This window comes from Oncorhynchus clarkii, chromosome 12, assembly GCF_045791955.1.
Source record: "Oncorhynchus clarkii lewisi isolate Uvic-CL-2024 chromosome 12, UVic_Ocla_1.0, whole genome shotgun sequence".
NCBI classification, from domain to species: domain Eukaryota; kingdom Metazoa; phylum Chordata; class Actinopteri; order Salmoniformes; family Salmonidae; genus Oncorhynchus; species Oncorhynchus clarkii.
Window position 1 is genome coordinate 21,741,977 of NC_092158.1, and position 21,996 is coordinate 21,763,972.

General features: G+C 41.6%; 1 protein-coding gene across 1 annotated transcript in view; it reads right to left on the bottom strand.

Moving 5' to 3' along the window:
* Nucleotides 1–21,590, bottom strand: part of LOC139421919 (melanopsin-B-like) — a 29,782-nt gene extending 8,192 nt beyond the window's left edge. Inside the window, exons 1-5 of the mRNA XM_071173055.1 lie at nt 21,529–21,590; nt 16,583–16,730; nt 7,825–7,958; nt 7,401–7,604; nt 6,837–7,008 (exon numbers count right to left, since the gene is read on the bottom strand). Of these exons, the coding sequence (XP_071029156.1) occupies nt 6,837–7,008; nt 7,401–7,604; nt 7,825–7,958; nt 16,583–16,728 (656 nt within the window). The 5' untranslated portion in view covers nt 16,729–16,730; nt 21,529–21,590. The remainder of the gene's footprint in view (nt 1–6,836; nt 7,009–7,400; nt 7,605–7,824; nt 7,959–16,582; nt 16,731–21,528) is intronic.
* Between the last annotated feature and the right edge of the window lie 406 nt (nt 21,591–21,996).

A 21,996-nucleotide genomic window follows, 5' to 3' on the forward strand; every position in this document is an offset into this window, starting at 1 on the left:
ACCTGGTTAAATAAAGATTACAATGTTAAAAATGAGTCTCTAGCTTCAGTGAAGCTATTGTGGAGGACTAAATTCTTCCTGCTGTCTCGGATATGGCTGGGACAATGCTGGGAGAAAAGGCCCAAAAACTATACATACAATGCCTTCATCAAACAACACTGTTTCACGACGCATCAGTGACATGGCAGGAGATGTTTTGAAACAATCACTGCTTCGCATACAAGCCAGTGAATTCTATGCGTTACAGCTGGATGAGTCAACAGACGTGGCGGGCCTGGCACAGCTCCTGGTATAGGTCCATTACGTTTATGGCTGGTCAATTAAGACATCCTCTCTGCAAACCACTGGAAACAGGAGAGGATATTTTTAAAATACTGGACAGCTTTGTGACATCAAATGGACTTTGGTGGTCAAGATGTGTTGGTATCTGTACTGAAGGCGCAAAAGCCATGACAGGGAGACATAGTGGAGTGGTAACGCGCATGCAAGCAGTTGCTTCCGATGCCACTTGCGTACATTGCAGCGTCCACCGAGAGGCTCTGCCAAGGGAATGCCTGACAGCTTGAAAGACGTTTAAAACACTACAGTGAAAATGGTTAACTTTGTTAACTTCTTATTGCTGGGGGCAGTATTGAGTAGCTTGAATGAATAAGGTGCCCAGAGGTGCCAGAGTAAACTGCCTGCTCCTGAGTCCCAGTTGCTAATATATGCATATTATTAGTATATTTGGATAGAAAACACTCTGAAGTTTTTAAAACTGTTTGAATGATGTCTGTGAGTATAACAGAACTCATATGGCAGGCAAAAACCTGAGAAAAAATCCAACCAGGAAGTGGGAAATCTGAGGTTGGTCGATTTCAACTCAGCCCCTATTAAAGATACAGTGGGATATTGGTCATGTTGCACTTCCTAAGGCTTCCACTAGATGTCAACCATCTTTAGAAACTTGTTTGAGGCTTCTACTGTGAAGGGCTGAATGAGAGGGGAATGAGTCAGAGGTCTGCTAGCAGCCACGAACTGGTCACGCGCGCATTCACATGAGAGGTACCTCCCGTTTCCACTTCCTTTCCTGAAGACAAAGGAATTATCCAGTTGGAACATTATTGAAGATTTATGTTAAACACGTCCTAAAGATTGATTCTATACATCGTTTGACGTGTTTCTACGGACTGTAACAGAACTTTTTGACATTTCGTCTGCAACTAGTGAATGCGCTTCGTGAATTTTGATTTGTTTACCAAACGCGATAACAAAAGTAGCTATTTGGACATAAAGGATGGACATTATCAAACAAATAAAACATTTATTGTGGAACTGGGATTCCTGGGAGTGCATTCTAATGAAGATCATCAAAGGTAAGTGAATATTTATAATGTTATTTCTGACTTCTGTTGACTGCACAATATGGCGGATATCTTTTTGGCTTGTTGGGTCTCTGAGCGCCGTACTCAGATTATTGCATGGTTTGCGTTTTCCGTAAATCTTTTTTGAAATCTGACACAGCGGTTGCATTAAGGAGAAGTTTATCTATATTTCCATGTATAACACTTTTCATCAACATTTATAATGAGTATTTCTGTAAATTGATGTGGCTCTCTGCAAAATCACCAGATGTTTTTGGAACTACTGAACATAACGCGCCAACTTATACTGAGATTTTTTTATATAAATATGCACTTTATCGAACAAAACATACATGTATTGTGTAACATGAAGTCCTATGAGTGTCATCTGATGAAGATCATCAAAGGTTAGAATTAATCACTCTATTTCTGATTTTTGTGACTCCACTCTTTGGCTGGAAAAATGGCTCTGTTTTTCTGTGACTTGGCTCTGACCTAACATAATCGTTTGTGGTGCTTTCGCTGTAAAGCCTATTTGAAATCGGACACTGTGGTGGGATTAACAACAAGATTACCTTTGAAATGGTATAAGATATATGTATGTTTGAGGAATTTTAATTGTACTTTTGGCTTCTGTACTTTTGGCTTCTGTCATATCGATCCCGTTAACGGGATCTCAGCCCTAATTAAAGCAATGCCCCTGAACTCTCATGTATTTTCTGCATTATGCAATGATATGGGCATTATGAAATGATATGGACATACAGAAGTGTGCTGGTTATCAAGGGACAAAGGATTAAGTATAACTTAAAGTGTTTTCTTTACTGACCATCATTTTCACTTGTCTGACCGCTTGTATGATGACGAGTTTCTCACACGACTGGCCTATCTGGGAGATGTTTCTCTCGCCTGAATGATTTGAATCCAGGATTACAGGGACTCTCCACAACTATATTCAATGTGACCGAACAAAATTGAGGCAAAGATTAAGAAATTGGAGCTCTTCTCTGTCTGCATTAACGAGGACAACACACATATCTTTCCATCATTGTAAAAATGTTTGTGTGCAAATGACCTCAAGCTCACGCCCCTGTGACTAGGGTGGGCATTCTAGTTTCTTTATTTCTATGTTTTCTGGTTCTATGTTTTGGCCGGGTATGGTTCTCAATCAGGGATAGCTGTCTATAGTTGTCTCTGATTGGGAATCATACTTAGGCAGCCTGTTTTTCTACCTTAGTTGTGGGTAGTTGACTTTGTTAGTGGCCTGTATAGCCCTAGTAAGCTTCACGTTCGTTTTGTTGTTTCTTGTTTTTGTTGGCAACATTCTTAATAAAAAAAAATGTACGCTCACCACTCTGCACCTTGGTCAGGTCATTTCCCTGACGATGTTCGTGACAGAACTACCCACCACAAATAGACCAAGCGGCGTGGCCAGGAGGAGCAGCGTTTTCTGGAGGAATGGACATGGGAGGAGATCTTGGAAGGCAAGGGACACTGGGCAAAGGCTGGAGAGTATCGGCGTCCAAGGGAGGAGATAGAGGCGGCGAAAGCAGATACGAGGAGTTGGCACAGTGGAGCTGGTACGAGGTACCCAAAAAAAATTTGGGGCGGGGGCACACGAGGAGATTGGCTGAGTCAGGTTGGAGACCTGAGTCAACTCCCCGTGCTTACCGTGGGGAGCGTGTGACTGGTCAGGCACCGTGTTATGCAATGATGCGCACGATGTCTCCAATGCACACTCATAGCCCGGCGCGCTCATAGCCCGGCGCGTTATCAGCTCTGCCAGAGGCTTCGCCCCCAACAAGTAGAGCAGCGGGGACAGCGAGCACCCTTGTCTTGTGCCCCGTTCCAGAGGGAATCTTACTTGATCAAAAATATCAAAAAGACAATGAATGTTATCAGAAGAGTATCTGTTTCTAATAAATCCAATTTGGTCCGCTTTTATTATTTTGGGAAGAAGAGTGTTTAGTCTTTTGGCGAGCAATTTGGTAATTATTTTATAGTTGAAATCCAACAAGCTTATGGGCCGGGCCGGAAGGACGAGCAGGATAGGGGGTCCTTGTCATTTTTGAGCAACACTGTAATGCAAGCTGTGTGCACTGAGTCTGGGAGAACTCCGTTTTTGCAAAAATCCTCCAGCATTGTAGAACTCTCTGGGGAATCCATCTGGGCCTGGGGACTTATTAGGTGGCATGGAGCTAATTGCCTACAGGATCTCCTCAGGAGTGAAGGGGGAGTTGAGATCTTCTTGGTCGGTCTCTGATAGTTTAGGTAGCGAGATTCCCTCTAGGAAAGATTGGAGTTCTGCTTCCGTGTGTAGTGCCTTGCGGTCGGAGGCCGAGCAGTTGCCATACCAGGCAGTGATGCAACCAGTCAGGATGCTCTCGATGGTGCAGCTGTAGAACCTTTTGAGGATCTGAGGACCCAAGCCAAATCTTTTCAGTCTCCTGAGAGGGAATAGGTTTTGTCATGCCCTCTTCACGACTGTCTTGGTGTGCTTGGACCATGTTAGTTTGTTGGTGATGTGGACACCAAGAATCTTGAAGATGCTCCACTGCAGCCCCGTCAATGAGAATGGGGGCATGCTCGATCCTCCTTTTATTGGAGTCCACAATCATCTCCTTTGTCTTGATCACGTTGAGGAAGATGTTGTTGCCCTGGCACCACATGGCCAGGTCTCTGACCACCTCCCTATAGGCTGTCTCATTGTTGTCGGTGATCAGGCCTACCACTGTTGTGTCATCTGCAAACTTAATGAGGGTGTTGGAGTCGTGCCTGTAGTCAATAAATAGCATTCTCACAGAGGTGTTCCTTTTGTCCAGGTGGGAAAGGGCAGGGTGGAGTGCAATAGAGATTGCATCACCTGTGGATCTGTTGGGACGGTATGCACATTGGAGTGGATCTAGCGTTTCTAGGATAATGGTATTGATGTGAGCCATGACCAGCCTTTCAAAGCACTTCGTGGCTACAGACGTGAGTGCTACGGGTCGGTAGTCATTTAGGCATGTTACCTTAGTGTTCTTGGGCACAGGCACAATGGTGGTCTGCTTAAAACATGTTTTATTACAGACTCAGACAGAGAGAGGTTGAAAATGTCAGTGAAGACTGCATCTCAGTGCAAGAGGCGTCACTACAATCTAGAGGTTGGCCGATTAATCGGAATGGCCGATTTAATTATGGCCGATTTCAAGTTTTCATAACAATCGGAAATCTGTGTTTTTGGGCGCAGATTTGCCGATTTAAAAATATATATATATTTTTAAATGTATTATTATTATTATTTATTTTTTTAGACCTTTATTTAACTAAGTTAGTTAAGAACACATTCTTATTTTCAATGACGGCCTAGGAACAGTGGGTTAACTGCCTCGTTCAGGGGCAGAAAGACAGATTTTCACCCTGTCAGCTCGGGGTATCCAATCTTGCAACCTTACAGTTAACTAGTGCAACGCAATAACGACCTGCCTCTCTCTTGTTGCACTCCACAAGGAGACTGCCTGTTACGCAAATGCAGTAAGCCAAGGTAAGTTGCTAGCTAGCATTAAACTTATCTTATAAAAAACAATCATAATCACTAGTTAACTACACATGGTTGATGATATTACTAGATATTATCTAGCGTGTCCTGCGTTGCATATAATCTGACTGAGCATACAAGCATCTAAGTATCTGACTGAGCGGTGGTTGGCAGAAGCAGGCGCGTAAACATTCATTCAAACAGCACTTTCGGGTGTTTTGCCAGCAGCTCTTCGTTGTGCGTCAAGCATTGCGCTGTTTATGACTTCAAGCCTATCAACTCCCGAGATGAGGCTGGTGTAACCGAAGTGAAATGGCTAGCTAGTTAGCGCGCGCTAATAGCGTTTCAAACGTCACTCGCTCGGAGCCTTCTAGTCGTTGTTCCCCTTGCTTTGCATTTGTAACACTGCTTCGATGGTGGCTGTTGTCGTTGTGTTGTTGGTTCGAGCCCAGGGAGGAGCAAGGAGACGTTAGCTTTCTTACATAGCACATATTGCACTTTTACTTTCTTCTCCAACACTTTGTTTTTGCATTATTTAAACCAAATTGAACATGTTTCATTATTTACTTGAGGGTAAATTGATTTTATTGATGTATTATATTAAATTAAAATAAGTGTTCATTCAGTATTGTTGTAATTGTCATTATTACAAATACATTTAAAAAAATTGTCCGATTAATCGGTATCGGCTTTTTTTGGTCCTCCAATAATCAATATTGTTTTTTTCGGTCCTCCAATAATCGGTATTGGTATCGGCGTTGAAAAATCATAATCGGTCGACCTCTACTACAGTCCCTGGTCGAATCCAGGCTGTATCACATCCGGACGTGATTGGGAGTCCCATAGGGCGGCGCACAATTGGCCCAGCGTCGTCCGGCTTTGGCCGAGGTAGGCCTGGTGCTAGAGGGCGTACTACAGCAGGAGGTTGAATTTTTGGGACCATAAAAAGTTTGGGAACCACAGCTCTACAGAAATGCTGGGTCCCCCACGGGATGGCTGAGCTAATATAGGCTAATGCAATTAGCATGAGGTTGGAAGTAACAAGAACATTTTCCAGGACAAAGACATACAGTTGAAGTAGGAAGTTTACATACACCTTAGTCAAATACATTTAAACTCAGTTTTTCACAATTCCTGACATTTAATCTTCCAATCTGTTTAAAGACACAGTCAATTTAGTGTATGTAAACTTCTGAACCACTGGAATTGTAATACAGTGAATAATAAGTGAAATAATCTGTCTGTGAACAATTGTTGGAAAAATTACTTGTGTCATGCACAAAACTTGCCAAAACTATAGTTTGTTAACAAGAAATTTGTGGAGTGGTTGAAAAACGAGTTTTAATGACTCCAACCTAAGTGTATGTGAACTTCAGACTTCAACTGTATCTGATATTGGCAGAAAAATTAACAAGAATTTAAGCTAACTGTACTGTCCAATTTACATTAGCTATTACAGTGAAAGAATACCATGCTATTGTTTGAGGAAAGTGCACAGTCATGAACTTGAAAAGTTATTAATAAACCAATTCGGCACATTTGGGCAGTCTTGATACAACGTTTTGAACAGAAATGCAATGTTTCATTGGATCAGTCTAAGATGTTGCACATACACTGCTGCCATCCAGTGGCCAACATTTACATTGCGCCTGGGCTGTATTAATACATTTTGGACTTTCTCTTGCATTTCAAAGATTATGGTACAAAACAATACAAAAAAGCGCATGTTTTTTTTTTGTATTATCTTTTACCAGATCTAATGTGTTATATTATACTACGTTCATTTTACATTTCCACAAACTTAAAAGTGTTATGCATATCCTTGCTTCAAGTCCTGAGCTACAGGCAATTTTAGGCAAAAATTTTAAAAAGGGGCAGATCCTTAAGAGGTTTTTAAGGTATCTTTACTTTTACTCAAGTATGACAAGTGAGTACTTTTTCCACCACTGCATGGTTGTGTGAATGTATCAGCTTACCTACTGGCAGTGCGTATGGCCAGGAACATGCAGAGGTAGCAGTAGGAGATGATGCCCAGTGGGATGAAGAACACAAAGATGCATAGCATGAGAGTATAACTCCTATTGGCTGGTGTGGAGGTCACATAATCCCACGTACAGGAGGTCATCAGGCCCTCAGGGATATAAGAACCTGGTGAGGGGCAATGGGTTAAGATTAGTGTTGGGGTTGGGGTTAAGGTTAGGGTTCCAGTTGGGGTTGGGGTTAGGGTTGGGATTAAGGCTACGGTCAGGGTAAGTGTCAGGGTTGGAGATCAGGTGTTTGAGAAAGAGAGAGGAGATCATTGTATCTGCAGAGAGACAAAGAAGAGTGATGGGAAGTGAGAGCGTTGTAGAGATAAGATAAAAGGATGGTAGTCTGGTCCGAGATCTGTTTGGACTCTTGCCAACTCTATTAGTGTCATTGTCTAGCAAATGTGTGATTGTCTAGCACATGGAATGACTATTCCCTAACACATTGGCAAGGGAGCAGAAACAGTCAGAAAACTGGCACCCAAAAGGATGGCTCTAGTGGAGGGAACTCACTCCAGCCAAAGAGAGGCGCCAGGCTCCAGGCCAGCGAGTAGAGCCAGACAATGACGATGACAACGGAGGTGCGGCGTTTAGAGGTCCAGTGGAGGGCCTGTAGGGGCTTGGTGATGACGATGTAGCGGTCAATGGAGATAGCCAGCAGGTTGATCATGGAGGTGATCCCAAATAAGGCCCCACAGAAGGCGTACATCTTACAGCCTGTACAGAAATCATTTAGAGTTCTTACAATCTGAGTAATCTCACAGGAAAGAACATTTGTGATGCAGAGAGATGGAATTTCCACATAATTAATTTGTATTTTTTGTTCAGCATGGATAGTGTAATTCAGCTCCAAATACCAAAGTAGCTGAAGCTTTCCATTAAGACCACTGATTTGATGCGTTATTTTACCAAAGTTATGGGATGAAGGTAAAAGTACCTGTTTCTCCAAAAACCCACTCCTTGTAGAGACAGTTGACAAAGAAGATAGGGGACTGTGTGATGGCCATGAGGAAGTCACTCACTGCCAGATTCATGATGAAATAGTTGGGAGGAGTCCGGAGCTTCTTGTTACTGAAATACAGAAGAAATATACAGTGTATATGTTTTCAAAAAATAGATTCATTGTTATTAGCTTGAAAATCTTTATACTCTCTTTGGATAATTCATTCCAATCATTTAAAAGTTAACAGCAGGATTACTCACTTAAGATTTGACCATGATCTTTATCTCTAAAGCTTTAGCATTATAACAGAATAGCTTCTATCCAGATAATGAAGTAAAGATTAGGTCAGAATTCAAGGATGCGATGCTGTACTTTCACATTAGTCAAAAAGTGAAACCACTGGAACATGACCCCACACTCAGTTTGCTAACTACCTCGTGACCACACTCCCCTCTGTGATTTGAATTCCTTAAAGTGAATGCATCTCACTCTCTGCCAACCATTCTAATTTAGGATGTAGAGTCTGAGTGGGTGAATTATCATTACATGAATCCATGACTGTTATTACAGTTGTCCATTAATCCCACCACAAACCAACATTCAGCATAAGTAATGCTCAGTGATCCACCATCACCTGCTGACAACCAGCCACCTCCCCAGCCCCCTCCTCCTCCTCCTCCTCCTCCTCACCATACTAATCACTTGCTCTCGCCTCGCCCTGAGTCAATACACTCACCATTATCCCTCCTAGCAGCAGAGGTCATCCCCTACCTAGGAATACCTCCTGTTTTCCAAGAAACTAGACTGGCTCACAGCATCAGGGGAAATCAGACCGGCCCAATACAATTACAGAGAGTCAATTCAAGTTAGTATTTCAAGTCATTTCCAATGGCATCCCCTGATTTTGCTTGTGAGTGAGTGAATGGTTGAGTGAGTGCCCTCTGCCCTCCCCACTGTGAACATGGCCTGATTTCTGTTCTGAGTGTTTTGTGCTAAATAATGTTAATAACGTTTAGATAGAGAAGTGACATGTTGGATTAGTGGAGAGTGCCGCATTGTTGCCAGCTTCAGTAGGAGGAAGCAATGTCACCATGCTCTCATGTGGATCTGGGATTTGATTTGCACAAATCAAAGAGGAGATGTGATGCAATTGTCTCAATGGTCTGCAGGCGTCTCTCTGAGATCCTTAACTAAACACGAAGGACTCCACGGCCTGTGGAGCTCTCACGCATTACTAACAGAGAGGATGAGGAGGAGAGGGTGGTAATGAAGAAAATGATTAAGAAGAGAGGACGGCGAAAGGAAGGGAGTGGGAAAGATAATGAGGAGAAGAAGGACTTTAGAAGGTGTTTAGTGACAGAACGCCTGAGCAGGTGTAATCTGTGTCCAGGAAACCAGCCCACAGTGCTCCTCACATTGAACCATCTAGTAAATGTACAGTAACAGAATGTGTCTCCACATCACCAGCACTCTAATCACTGACCCAGATGGGGACCATTAAGGGAAATCACAGAATGTGCTGAGCCAACATAGGGACCCAGGATGAGCCAATCTATGGTCAGATTGGTAGTCAATCTGCACGCTTCCCCCATGCTGGGTCTGTTTACAGTGGTGGAGGTCAGAGCTCATGCCTGATTCCGCCAAGCTGAGTAAACGTAGTTGGAAATCAGACTTTTGTAGAAAATCACTTCCTATTATGCTACTTCTCTGAATGCCATTTTGAGACTAAGTTATAGACATGCCAGCTAGGGAGTGAGGGAAATGAACATATATATTAAGTGTACACAAACTCATTTTCACGTGCCTGGAGTTGATGTTATTGCAAACCACAATAAGTATCTGGAGCCCTTTTCACTTTTCCCAGCAACATAATCTTTAACAACAACTATAGCAACGATGACCGCAAAATGATTCCCCTTTGAAATGACAAAAACGTATTCTTAAAGAGATACTTTGGGACTTTCTCCAGAGTCAGATGTTTCTGTGTCCATCCAGTATGAAGGAAGTTAAAGGTAGTTTCACAAGCCAATGCTAACTAGCGTTAGCACAATGACTGAAGGTCTATGGGTATCTACTAGCATGCTAAAATCCTGAAGTATCCCTTTAAACACAGAGGCCTTTTAAATGTGTAAGTTAAAAAGAAACATACAGGACTGTATATGGAGTTACACACCCTGTTCACCCAGAGCTGTCTTTGATGGCTCTCATACATAACGTGTGCAATTCTTCCTGCGCACTGGACAAATCTGTGTCAGTGAGCATTGAAAAGCTGATGCCTCCCACGCTTTCTGCTTTGATGTGAAATGTCAAACAATTGCCTTTGCACATGCACACACATCATCATAGGGTAGCATATGGTCCAAGTTAATTAAGCTCAAATATTCACTGAGTTTGGAATTTGTTATGTAATGATAGCACTGGTACTGAAGCATTTTATTACTTTTATCATGACGATTAGATAATATTATCATAAAACAAAAATTACTAAAACAGGTGTAAGGTGATATAATTTAAATCAGCACCATTGCTTTTAGGCTTAAAATACATCCTTGTGTTTCTATAGTATAGTTATAACACAGTGTGTGTGGATTGTGTTTCTATAGTATAGTTATAACACAGTGTGTCTGGATTGTGTTTCTATAGTATAGTTATAACACAGTGTCTGGATTGTGTTTCTATAGTATAGTTATAACACAGTGTGTGGATTGTGTTTCTATAGTATAGTTATAACACAGTGTGTCTGGATTGTGTTTCTATAGTATAGTTATAACACAGTGTGTGGATTGTGTTTCTATAGTATAGTTATAACACAGTGTGTGGATTGTGTTTCTATAGTATAGTTATAACACAGTGTGTGGATTGTGTTTCTATAGTATAGTTATAACACAGTGTCTGGATTGTGTTTCTATAGTATAGTTATAACACAGTGTGTGGATTGTGTTTCTATAGTATAGTTATAACACAGTGTGTGGATTGTGTTTCTATAGTATAGTTATAACACAGTGTGTCTGGATTGTGTTTCTATAGTATAGTTATAACACAGTGTGTGTGGATTGTGTTTCTATAGTATAGTTATAACACAGTGTGTCTGGATTGTGTTTCTATAGTATAGTTATAACACAGTGTGTGTGGATTGTGTTTCTATAGTATAGTTATAACACAGTGTGTGGATTGTGTTTCTATAGTATAGTTATAACACAGTGTCTGGATTGTGTTTCTATAGTATAGTTATAACACAGTGTGTGTGGATTGTGTTTCTATAGTATAGTTATAACACAGTGTGTGGATTGTGTTTCTATAGTATAGTTATAACACAGTGTGTCTGGATTGTGTTTCTATAGTATAGTTATAACACAGTGTGTGGATTGTGTTTCTATAGTATAGTTATAACACAGTGTGTGGATTGTGTTTCTATAGTATAGTTATAACACAGTGTGTTTGGATTGTGTTTCTATAGTATAGTTATAACACAGTGTCTGGATTGTGTTTCTATAGTATAGTTATAACACAGTGTGTGGATTGTGTTTCTATAGTATAGTTATAACACAGTGTGTGGATTGTGTTTCTATAGTATAGTTATAACACAGTGTCTGGATTGTGTTTCTATAGTATAGTTATAACACAGTGTCTGGATTGTGTTTCTATAGTATAGTTATAACACAGTGTGTGTGGATTGTGTTTCTATAGTATAGTTATAACACAGTGTGTGGATTGTGTTTCTATAGTATAGTTATAACACAGTGTGTGTGGATTGTGTTTCTATAGTATAGTTATAACACAGTGTGTGTGGATTGTGTTTCTATAGTATAGTTATAACACAGTGTGTGTGGATTGTGTTTCTATACAATGTTTGGGGGAGGTGAAGGGTAAATATACATGTGTGGCTACAGCAGAGATTGAATGGTTGCAGTGGAGTACCGTGTCGCAGCATCAGTCAAGGATCTTCTTAATGCACAAAGCATGTTAGCAGCACACCCAGGGAACCTTGCCATCTCTACTGCCGTCTCCACTGCGGTGTGGAGTGAGCCACTGACAGCTAGCGGAATAAAGCCCCTAGCTTGGAGTCAGTCACGCTCCTACCAGACAACCTAAACGGTAGCTATGTGTATAACCTAGTGAGCTCTTCCAGCTCACATAGCGCAAGGGAACAGCAAACCTGATTTCAGAAAACAAATAAAGCAACACCTCACGGCACAACGCCTCTCCCCCATGTGACCTACTATTTGTGTGTATGCACTGACGTGTATGTTAAGTGATAGATGGACGCTCACACACACACACTCTAACACACACTGTAAACACACTCACAAATGATTATTCTTTGGTTATATTGTTTTTGTGTTTCTTTCTAAAAACAACATTTTTGCGTCTTTACTTGTCGTCTTTGTTTCTGTACTGTGTTCACTGAGTGTACAAAATATAAGGAACACCCTCCTACTTTTGCTCTTAGAACAGCCTCAATTTGTCAATGCATAGACTCCACAAGGTGTCGAAAGCTTTCCACAGGTATGCTGGCCCATGTTGAAGCCAATGGCTGGATGTCCTTTGGGTGGTGGATCATTCTTGATACACAAGCAAAACAGTTGAGCGTGAAAAACCCAACAGCGTTGCAGCTCTTGACACATACAAGTGTGCCGGGCACCTACTATCATACACTGTTCAAAGGCACTTACATCTTTTGTCTTGCCCATTCACCCTCTAAATGGCACACATACACAATCCATGTCTCAATTGTGTCAAGGCCTAAAAATCCTTCTTTAACCTGTCTCCTCCCCTTATTCTACACTGATTGAAGTGGATTTAACAAATGGGGTCAATAACGGATTATAGCTTTCACCTGGATTCACCTGGAAATGTGAATGGAAAGAGCAGGTATTCTTAATGTTTTATATACACTGAATATATCAAACATTAGGAATGCCTTCCTAATATTGAGTTGCACCCCGCCTCAACCCCACTTCTTCCCTCAGACCAGCCTCAATTTATCGGGGCATGGACTCTACAAGGTGTCGGAAGCGTTCCATGTCTCAAGGCTTAAAAATCCTTCTTTAACTTGTCTGCTCCCCTTCATCTACACTGATTGAAGTGGATTTAACAAGTGACATCAATAAGGGATCATAGATTTCACCTGGATTCACCTGGTCAGTCTATGTCATGGAAAGAGCTTTATATACTCAATATATATATATGACACACAGGTGTGTATATATATATATACACACACACACACACACACACACACACACACACACACACACACACAATATAACATGTAACATGTAAAGTGTTGGCCCCATGTTTCATGAGCTGGAATAAAAAATCCTAGACATTTTGCACACGCACAAAAAACATATTTTTCTCAAATTTTTGGCACAAATTCGTTTACATCCCTGTTAGTGAGCATTTCTCCTTTGCGAATATAATCCATCCACCTTACAGGTGCACCTTGTGCTGAGGACAATAAAACACCACTTTAAAATGTACAGTTTTGTCACAATTCCACAGAGGAAGTTTTGAGGGAGCGTGCAGGTGGCATGCTGACTGCAGAGCTGTTGCAAGATAATTTAATGTTCATTTCTCTACCATAAGCTGCCTCCAATGTCGTTTTAGAGAGTATGTCCAACCAGCCTCTCAAACGCAGACCACGTGTAACCATACCAGCCAAGGACCGCTATAATCCGTTATTGACGGAATTTGTTAAATACAGTACCTTCGGAAAGTATTCAGACCCCTTGACTTTTTCCAAATGTTGTTACGTTACAGCCTTATTCCAAAATAGATTTAAAAATCTCAGCAATCTACACACAATACCCCATAATGACAAAGCGAAAACAAATTTTAGACATTTTTGCAAATATATTTTTTAAAAATCTGTCTGTTACCCAGCATGAGCAAGCCTCGCTCTGCTGCTTCGAGCACCATCGAAAATACGCTTTTTTAGCAAACATTTCTAAAAACCTGTTTTTGCTTTGTCGTTATGGGGTATTGTGTGTAGATTGATGAGGGGGAAAAATGTTTTAATCAATTTTAGAATAAGGCTGTCAAGTAACAAAATGTAGAAAAAGTCAAGGGGTCAGAATACTTTCCGAAGGCACTGTATATACAGTACTTTCGGAACGTATTCAGACCCCTTCCATTTTCCACATTTTGTTACGTTATAGCCTTATTCTAAAATAGATTAAATTAACAAATTCCCCATCAATCTACATGCAATACCCCATAATGACAAAGCGAGAACAGGTTATATATATAAAAATAAAAACAGAAATACCTTATTTACATAATTATTCAGACCCTAGGCAATGAGACTCAATTGAGCTCAGGGGCATCCGGTTTCCATTAATCACCCATGAGATGTTTCTACAACTTGATTGGAGTCCACCTGTGGTAAACACAATTGATTGGACATGATTTGGAAAGGCACACACCTGTCTATATAATGTCCGACAGTTGACAGTGCATGTCAGAGCAAAAAACCAAGACATGAGGTCATAGGAATTGTCCGTAGAGCTCCGAGGCAGGATTGTGTCGAGGCACAGATCAGGTTACCAAAAAATGTCTGCCATTCTTAAAATGGAAGAAGTTTGGAACCACCAATACTCTTCCTAGAGCTGGCTGCCTGGCCAAACTGAACAATCAGTGGAGAAGGGCCTTGTTCACGGAGGTGACCAAGAACCCGATGTTCACTCTGACAGAGCTCCAGCGTTCCTCTTTGGAGATGGGAGAACCTTCCAGACGTTCTACCATCTCTGCAGCACTCCATCAATCAGGTCTTTATGGTAGAGTGGCCAGACGGAAGCCACTCCTCAGTAAAAGGCACATGACAGCCCACTTGGAGTTTGCCAAAATGCACCTAAAGTACTTTAAGACTGAGAAACAAGATTCTCTGGTCTGATGAAACCAAGATTGAACTCTTTGGCCCGAATGCCAAGCGTCACGTCTGGAGGAAACCTGACACCATCCCTGTGTTGAAGCATGGTGGTGACAGCATCATGCTGTTCGGATGTTTTTCAGCGGCAGGGACTGGGGGACTAGTCAGGATCGAGGCAAAGATAAACAGGGCAAAGTACAGAGATCTTATATGGAAACCTGCTTTGTCATTATGGGGTATTGTGCGTAGATTGATGAGGTGAAAACAACATTTAATTCATTTTAGAGGCTGTAGTGTAATAAAATGTGGATAAAGTCAAGGGGTCTGAATACTTTCCAAATGCATTGTATACAGTATACATTTGGAATGTCTACAATTTACATACATTTAAAAAATATTAACATTTAAAGCATTTTTTCATCATGTGTCAGACCCCAGAAAGACTAGCTGTCGCCAATGATGCTAATGGGGATACTAAATTAAATAAAATCCAAGCTCTCGGCTCAGGTAGAAATCAATCACATGCAAGAATGGGATATTGCTGTAGAACTGTGAACAAAACAAATTGGATCACACATGTTTAAACAATTAGATGTGTGTAGCCTGTGCATATGATAATACCTAATTAAACATCATAGGTATGCCATACCTTAGTGGAAGAGAAAATGTCTCTGTGCTCTTAGATCAGATACAGATATCAGTAATTGAGTGTGCATTGTTTTCGATGAAAGCAGTAGTAGACCTAGCTACTATGTTAGCTTTGTCAAAGGTCTGCTATGACCGAAAGCTAAGCACATGAAATGACTGGAATTAGCATTTTATCTAAGAGTGCAGAAACTTTCTTCACTGTGGTCTCTAATCTTCCTGCACCTTCGCTACTTTTACTGAATGGTACAATACGTACAGCAGATTTCACTAATGCCTTCCATGAAGGGGGTCTATGAAGGGTCACAGTGTCTAGAGGAATGTCTTCTCTCCAACTATGAAGCACTTCATGATTTGAGAGTAGGGATAACAACCAAAATACACGGTGGCCCTCGAGATCTCAACAGTTGAAAAACCCAGCCACCTAACTCCTGTAATTAGTTTTTCTTCTTGTTGTTAATTACATGTAAAATAGACAGCTGTTTGCTTGGCATGCCATTCATTATTTCTATATCTGAGAGCTCCAGTTTGTTGTTCAACGTGAACTAAAAGTAAATCAGTTGTGTGTCACCACCGCACCAGACCAGCCAGCCGGACAATGTGTGACTTCTTTCTGTCACCCAGCATTAGCAAGCCTCGCTCTGTCGCTTCCAGCACCGTCGGAAATAAGTCTTAGTGTCAGAACAGTACCATGTCAAAACACATGACGCTCAAGATCACATTGTTAAATCAAACACATCATCCTGCTGCAACCTTTGAGGTTCACTTTCTCTCAGCTGGCCAATGATGAACCAGGGATAATGATTTATGAATAGTGACTACTCCATTACCGAAGACCTGAACATGAACAGTTTTTAGGAATTTTAAAGGATCGGATTCTGTAAAGAACAGGCAGATGAGGACAAATCACAAAGCTTAAACCAAAGGGTGTGAAAATCCAGGAAAGATTAAATAGGAGATGTAGTTGAAATGTGAGGCATGCCTGTTCTCAAATCTCTCAAAGACCTTCAGAAATCCAAATGTCCTCTTTAAATACCCTGCATGGAAAAATCTCTTCTGTAAACACCTAGAAATTACTTCGGTGAATCAAACAATATCAGGTTTTCAGGGTAAAAAAACAGAAACAGATCAACCTCAGTGCCATTCTGCAAGAGAGAATAAACAGACTGGCACCCACCCTAGAAACACTTGCCCTCTCTTCTCCAAATACTTCTTCCCTTAGGTACTGTGGCCTACCTGAAGAAGGCGTACATCACCAGGGCATTCCCAACGACCCCCACTGCTCCGATCACCACAACGAAGCAGGCCACGATGTAATGAGCTTGGTCTGGCACGTCTACCTTCCGGAAGAAACCTCGGTCCATTTTGTCCATGCCTGACATGTCTGGGACAGAGAGAGAAGCTCAGTCCATATGAACAACCTAATGCATCATAAAACACTTTCACTAAAGCACTTTAACCATAGATCTCTCTCTTTCACAACATCTCTCTCGTGACGCTTTCTTTCTCTCTCTCTCTCTCTCTCTCTCTCTCTCTCTCCCCCTCTTTCACAACATCTCTCGTGACGCTTTCTTTCTCTCTCTCTCTCTCTCTCTCTCTCTCTCCATTTATGTTTCTCTGTTTTCTCTCTCTTCTCATTATATAAGACTGTGTACCATAAGCATCCATTCAAATATCTGGGGGCTATAAATCAAACAAACCACCCAGTCCCCCTCTGCATATTCACTCATGTAAACCTTTGATGCTTTCCTTCAGTTCCTTCAGTCCAGAAACAGTTTCTCCCATTTCCTAATGTAAAGTACTGTCATCTATTCAAACAGGCTGGCTTGCCTTCTCAACCTCTGTTTAGCTGAAATGTCACACCCTATGTCTCATCATAGCAGTGGAACAATGCACAGTCTTTCAACATATTCAGAAGGCATGTATACTAGGCGCTTCCTACTAGTGAGGACTGTGAAGAGACACACATGTGCATACACTGTAATATTGTTGTATGGTGATATTTTTACATTGTTGTATTGTACATTTTGTATTGTATATTTGTAGTGATGGAACAATGTTATATGATGTACTGTTTCATCTTTTGTTTTACATGTAATGTAAGGGTTTTAACGTGTTTGAACCCCAGGAAGAGTAGATGTTGCCTTGGCAGCAGCTAATGGGGATCCCTGATAAATACAAATACACTATAGGAATGTGAATTGAAGGGATGAGTGAAATAAATTGTGCATACAAACTGCTGTGATGTATTAGTTTTATCAGACTTTCTGCTGAAGAATAATAGGTTGCTTACAACAAGTTGCTGTCATGAGTTATTTGTTTCTATCAGACAAAGTTTCAATAGGTTTGACATGATTACAGCAGATGCCGAGTGTATAAGCAAATCTTTCCTCATAACGGTCTTGCATGGCATTTGTCTCGGCTCTATGATATCAGTAGTGAACATTGACTGATTTCCATCCCACCCAGAATGGAACACAGTAGTAAGACAAATGCTCTCATAACTAATCCAAATGTATTATCTGACCTCCCATCATCCCACAGGTGAAATGTGTCCTGTGGTTCAGATATTGATCACTTCCAGGTAGAGCCTTGAGGTTGAGCTGCTGAGGTGTAGTCAACATGGCTTTACATAACTCTGTCCAGACAGGACACTGCACAGCAATAACATTTAGAAACCTTGAAAGTCCTACTCCAGTCTATTTTTTAGCTAATTTGCCTCAGGGGAGCAGGTAGCCTAGCAGTTAGCGTGTTGGGTTAGTAACTGAAAGGTTGGTGGATCAAATACCTGAGCTGACAAGGTGAAAAAATCTGTTGATTTCCCATTGAGCACTTAACTAGCACCTAATTTGCTCCAGGGGCGCAGAACTACTATGGCTGACCCTGTAAAACAACACATTTCACTGCACCTATCCAGTGTATGTGACAAATGTTTTTTTTAATGTATTTATCACCTGATTTACTTAACAAAAGGCACATCTCAATAGGTGGTCCAGGTATCTTCATGACATACATGCACAAGTTGGGGGTGGGCCTTTCCTGATTTGCTTATTTAACCTTTATTTCTCAAGGCAAGTCAGTTAAGAACACATTTTTATTTACAATGACGGTCTACACCGGCCAAACCCGGACAACGCTGGGCCAAGTGTGCGCCACCCTATGGGACTCCCAATCATGGCCGGTTGTGATACAGCCTGGATCCGAACCAGGTTGTCTGTAGTGACGCCTCTAGCACCGAGATGCAGTGCCTTTGACTGCTCCTATATTGATCCTCAAGCAGGGGGAGTGCATCATCAGACCAACTCCTTGAATGGCCTACTCCTTGAAACACTATTTTCCTCAAAACGGTACATTTTTTTCAACAGGAAAAGGTCGTAAATAGTGCATCTTTAAGGGAGGGTTAGTGCTATCCGGGATCCTTGAGACATCATAACCTAAACCCTACCCTATAACCATAAACCCCAACCCCTACCCTAACCCTGAAACCCTAACCCCTAACCATTTTAAATTTCAACTTGAATGGGGTGACATCAGAGTTTGGTCGGACCTTGGGACTTTTCCACTCAAGGATGGGGCATGGAGGGGCATGGCTTCACATTGCGTGACTCTATGGGCACTTTTGATTCGATTACATTATCAAAAGAAAGAAATCCTCTTATAATCAGCACCTCAATGGGACTGCGGTCACACAGAGCCAAGCCAACACACTGAAGGATGTGCATGGCTTTTTTCATCATCACAAATGCCTAGGCTTAATCACTTCCTTTAATCATTAGAGTTATGGACATTTCCCAGTGATTAATATTATAATTTATTAACACTGACACAAATGCTGTTTGAGTCCAATGTCTCCATTAAAGTATACTGAACAAAAATATAAATGCAACATGTAAAGTGTTTCATGAGCTGAAATAAAATGTTCCATTCTAAAACAACATTCTAAAATGTGCAGAGAACAGAGAATTGAATGCTAATTTCTCTACCATAAGCTGCCTCCAAAGTAGTTTTAGAGAATTTGGCAGTACGTCCAACTGGCCACAAAACCACAGCCCAGGACCTCCACATCTGGCTTCTTCACCAGCGGGATCGTCTGAGAACAGCCACCTGGACAGCTGATGAAACTGTGAGTTTGCACAACCAAAGAATTTTGCACAAACTGTCAGAAACCGTCTCAGGGAAGCTCATCAGCATGCTCATCGTCCTCACCAGGGCCTTAACCTGACTGCAGTTCGGCGTCGTAACCGAATTCAGTGGGCAAATGTTCACCTTCGATGGCCACTGGCACACTGGAGAAGTGTGCTCTTCAGGGATGAATCCTGATTTCATCTGTAACGGGCAGGTGGCAGACAATGTTTATTGCGTCATGTGGACGTGCGGTTTGCTAATGTCAACGTTGCGAACAGCGTGCCCCATGGTGGCGGTGGGGTTATGGTATGGGCAGGCGTAAGCTGCGGACAATGAACACAATTGCATTTTATCGATTTCAATTTGACGAGATCCTGAGGCCCCTTGTCCTGGCATTCATCCGCCGCCATCACCTCATGTTAAGCATGATAATTCACAGCCCCATGTCACAAGGATCTGTACACAATTCCTGAGGCTGAAAATGTCCCATTTCTTCCATGGCCTGCATACAAACCAGACATGTCACCTATTGAGCATGTTTGGGATGCTCTGGATTGACGTGTACGACACCGTGTTCCAGTTCCCGCCAATATCCAGCAACTTCACACAGCCATTGAAAAGGAGTGGGAAAATACTCAACAGGCCACAATCAACAGCCTGATCAACTCTATGCGAAGGAGATGTGTCATGCTGCATGAGGCAAATGGTGGTCACACCAGATACTGACTGGTTTTATGATCCACGCCACTGTTTTTTTTTAAAGGTATCTGTGTCCAATAGATACCTCTGTATTCCCAGTCATATGAAATCCATTAGGGCCTAATTCATATATTTCAATTGACTGATTTCCTTATTTGAACTGTAACTCAATCATATCTTTGTTGCAAGTTGCATTTATATTTTTGTGCAGTGTAAATAGTCTATGACTTCATGAGTCTATGATGCCACATATTGAATAATTGTATCACCACCCAAAAGCAGCATAAACTTCAATATGACAGAAATGCCCATACATTCAGTTTTGTTCATAGTATGTGCAGTCTCTCCTAAGTTTTCTTTCCAAATGCTGCTTGTCACAGTCACTCCGACTATGAAACTTAATGTAAAGCCATTCATCTTTTATCTGTGACCTACATCAGGGTAGAGTAGAGGGGGCACCATTCAACTGCTGTTTATTTGACGGACCCCCCCACCCCCATCAGTGTGGCTGACCAAGAATGATTCACAGTAATCTCAAGAGGCAAAGTTTATTTTACTGATACGGCAATAAAGTGGTGAGGAGGGGACAGAGTTCCCTTCTTGTCCGGAACTCATTTAGCCATTCATTGTAGCCATTGGTGCTCTTTAGAGTTGCTATTTTCTCTAGTTTTCTCTTGTGTCAATTAAATCGTGAGATTTCTGTATTAAAGTCAGATTTAATAAAGAAATACGATATGTTAGTTTCAAAAAGGTTGAGGGTACAAGACTGTGCACATATCTGGCTGTGTTGGCAAAATCACTACATATCCCTTCGAGCCAAGCGGGGAGAGGCTGCCCGTTGTCACAGATCCAAGACCAGTCAGAAACATCCAACCCTATGCCAATGATGCCTGTGGATCTCAAAACTGAACCTGGATCCGCGTTAAGTAGTAATGATATCCTTTGCCACCGTCGTCTTACGACATGACAGATAGCTGGAACCAGTCATGACTATTCAACAAAACAATACATCATCTTCAAGTTTCTTTCCAATATTACAGATCAATCATGTGAGCTTTTTAATGTCCAGAGAAATACCAGGAATAACAGTCTAATTCAAACATTCCAGACGTATTCAATGTCTTAAGAAGGGATGCCGTGCAGTGTAGTGAATCAAAAAAAGGTTTTACAGAATTAGTATAGCTTTCAACTCCCAATACTGCAAACAATCTGAAGACAGATTTGGTACAGTACTAAAAATCTAAACAAGCTCCATCATCAAATCACAAAAGCCATCAATCAGTCTATGTTAGCAGAGAAAAAATGACTGTCAACAAATAATAAAGAAATAATAATAATAATAATTAAACTCCACATACCTGTTGCTCCAGTGGTGCCCTCCTCCTCCTGTTGACTCTGTGTTAGTATGGACTGGTGGAGATTGACTTTGGCTGTGTAGCATGTATAGGAAGTGTTGGAAAACGCAGACAGGCTGAAGGTTTAAATGTGTATATGAGGTTCTAGACCCCAGCCTCTCTCTCTCTCTCTCTCTCTCTAATCCCTGGGTTAGGAGGAGCCTGACGTTTGTTCAAATGCTCTGATGATAATCACCCAAAGCTACAGGAATCAACTGCCCTGCTTTTCCTCTCACCTCAGCCTCAGTCTGCGTCCTCACAGCCAGCCAGCAGGGAGCAACACTAGTGAGAGAGCAGAAGAGCAGCCTCCCCACACCCCCTGCCTTCCCCTGCTTCCCTACCTCCCATCTGTTCTCATACTGGTCATGCGTTACATTGATTCCCAATGTGCTTTTGGCACAACTTGTCATTGTTGCATGTAACATTTAAATC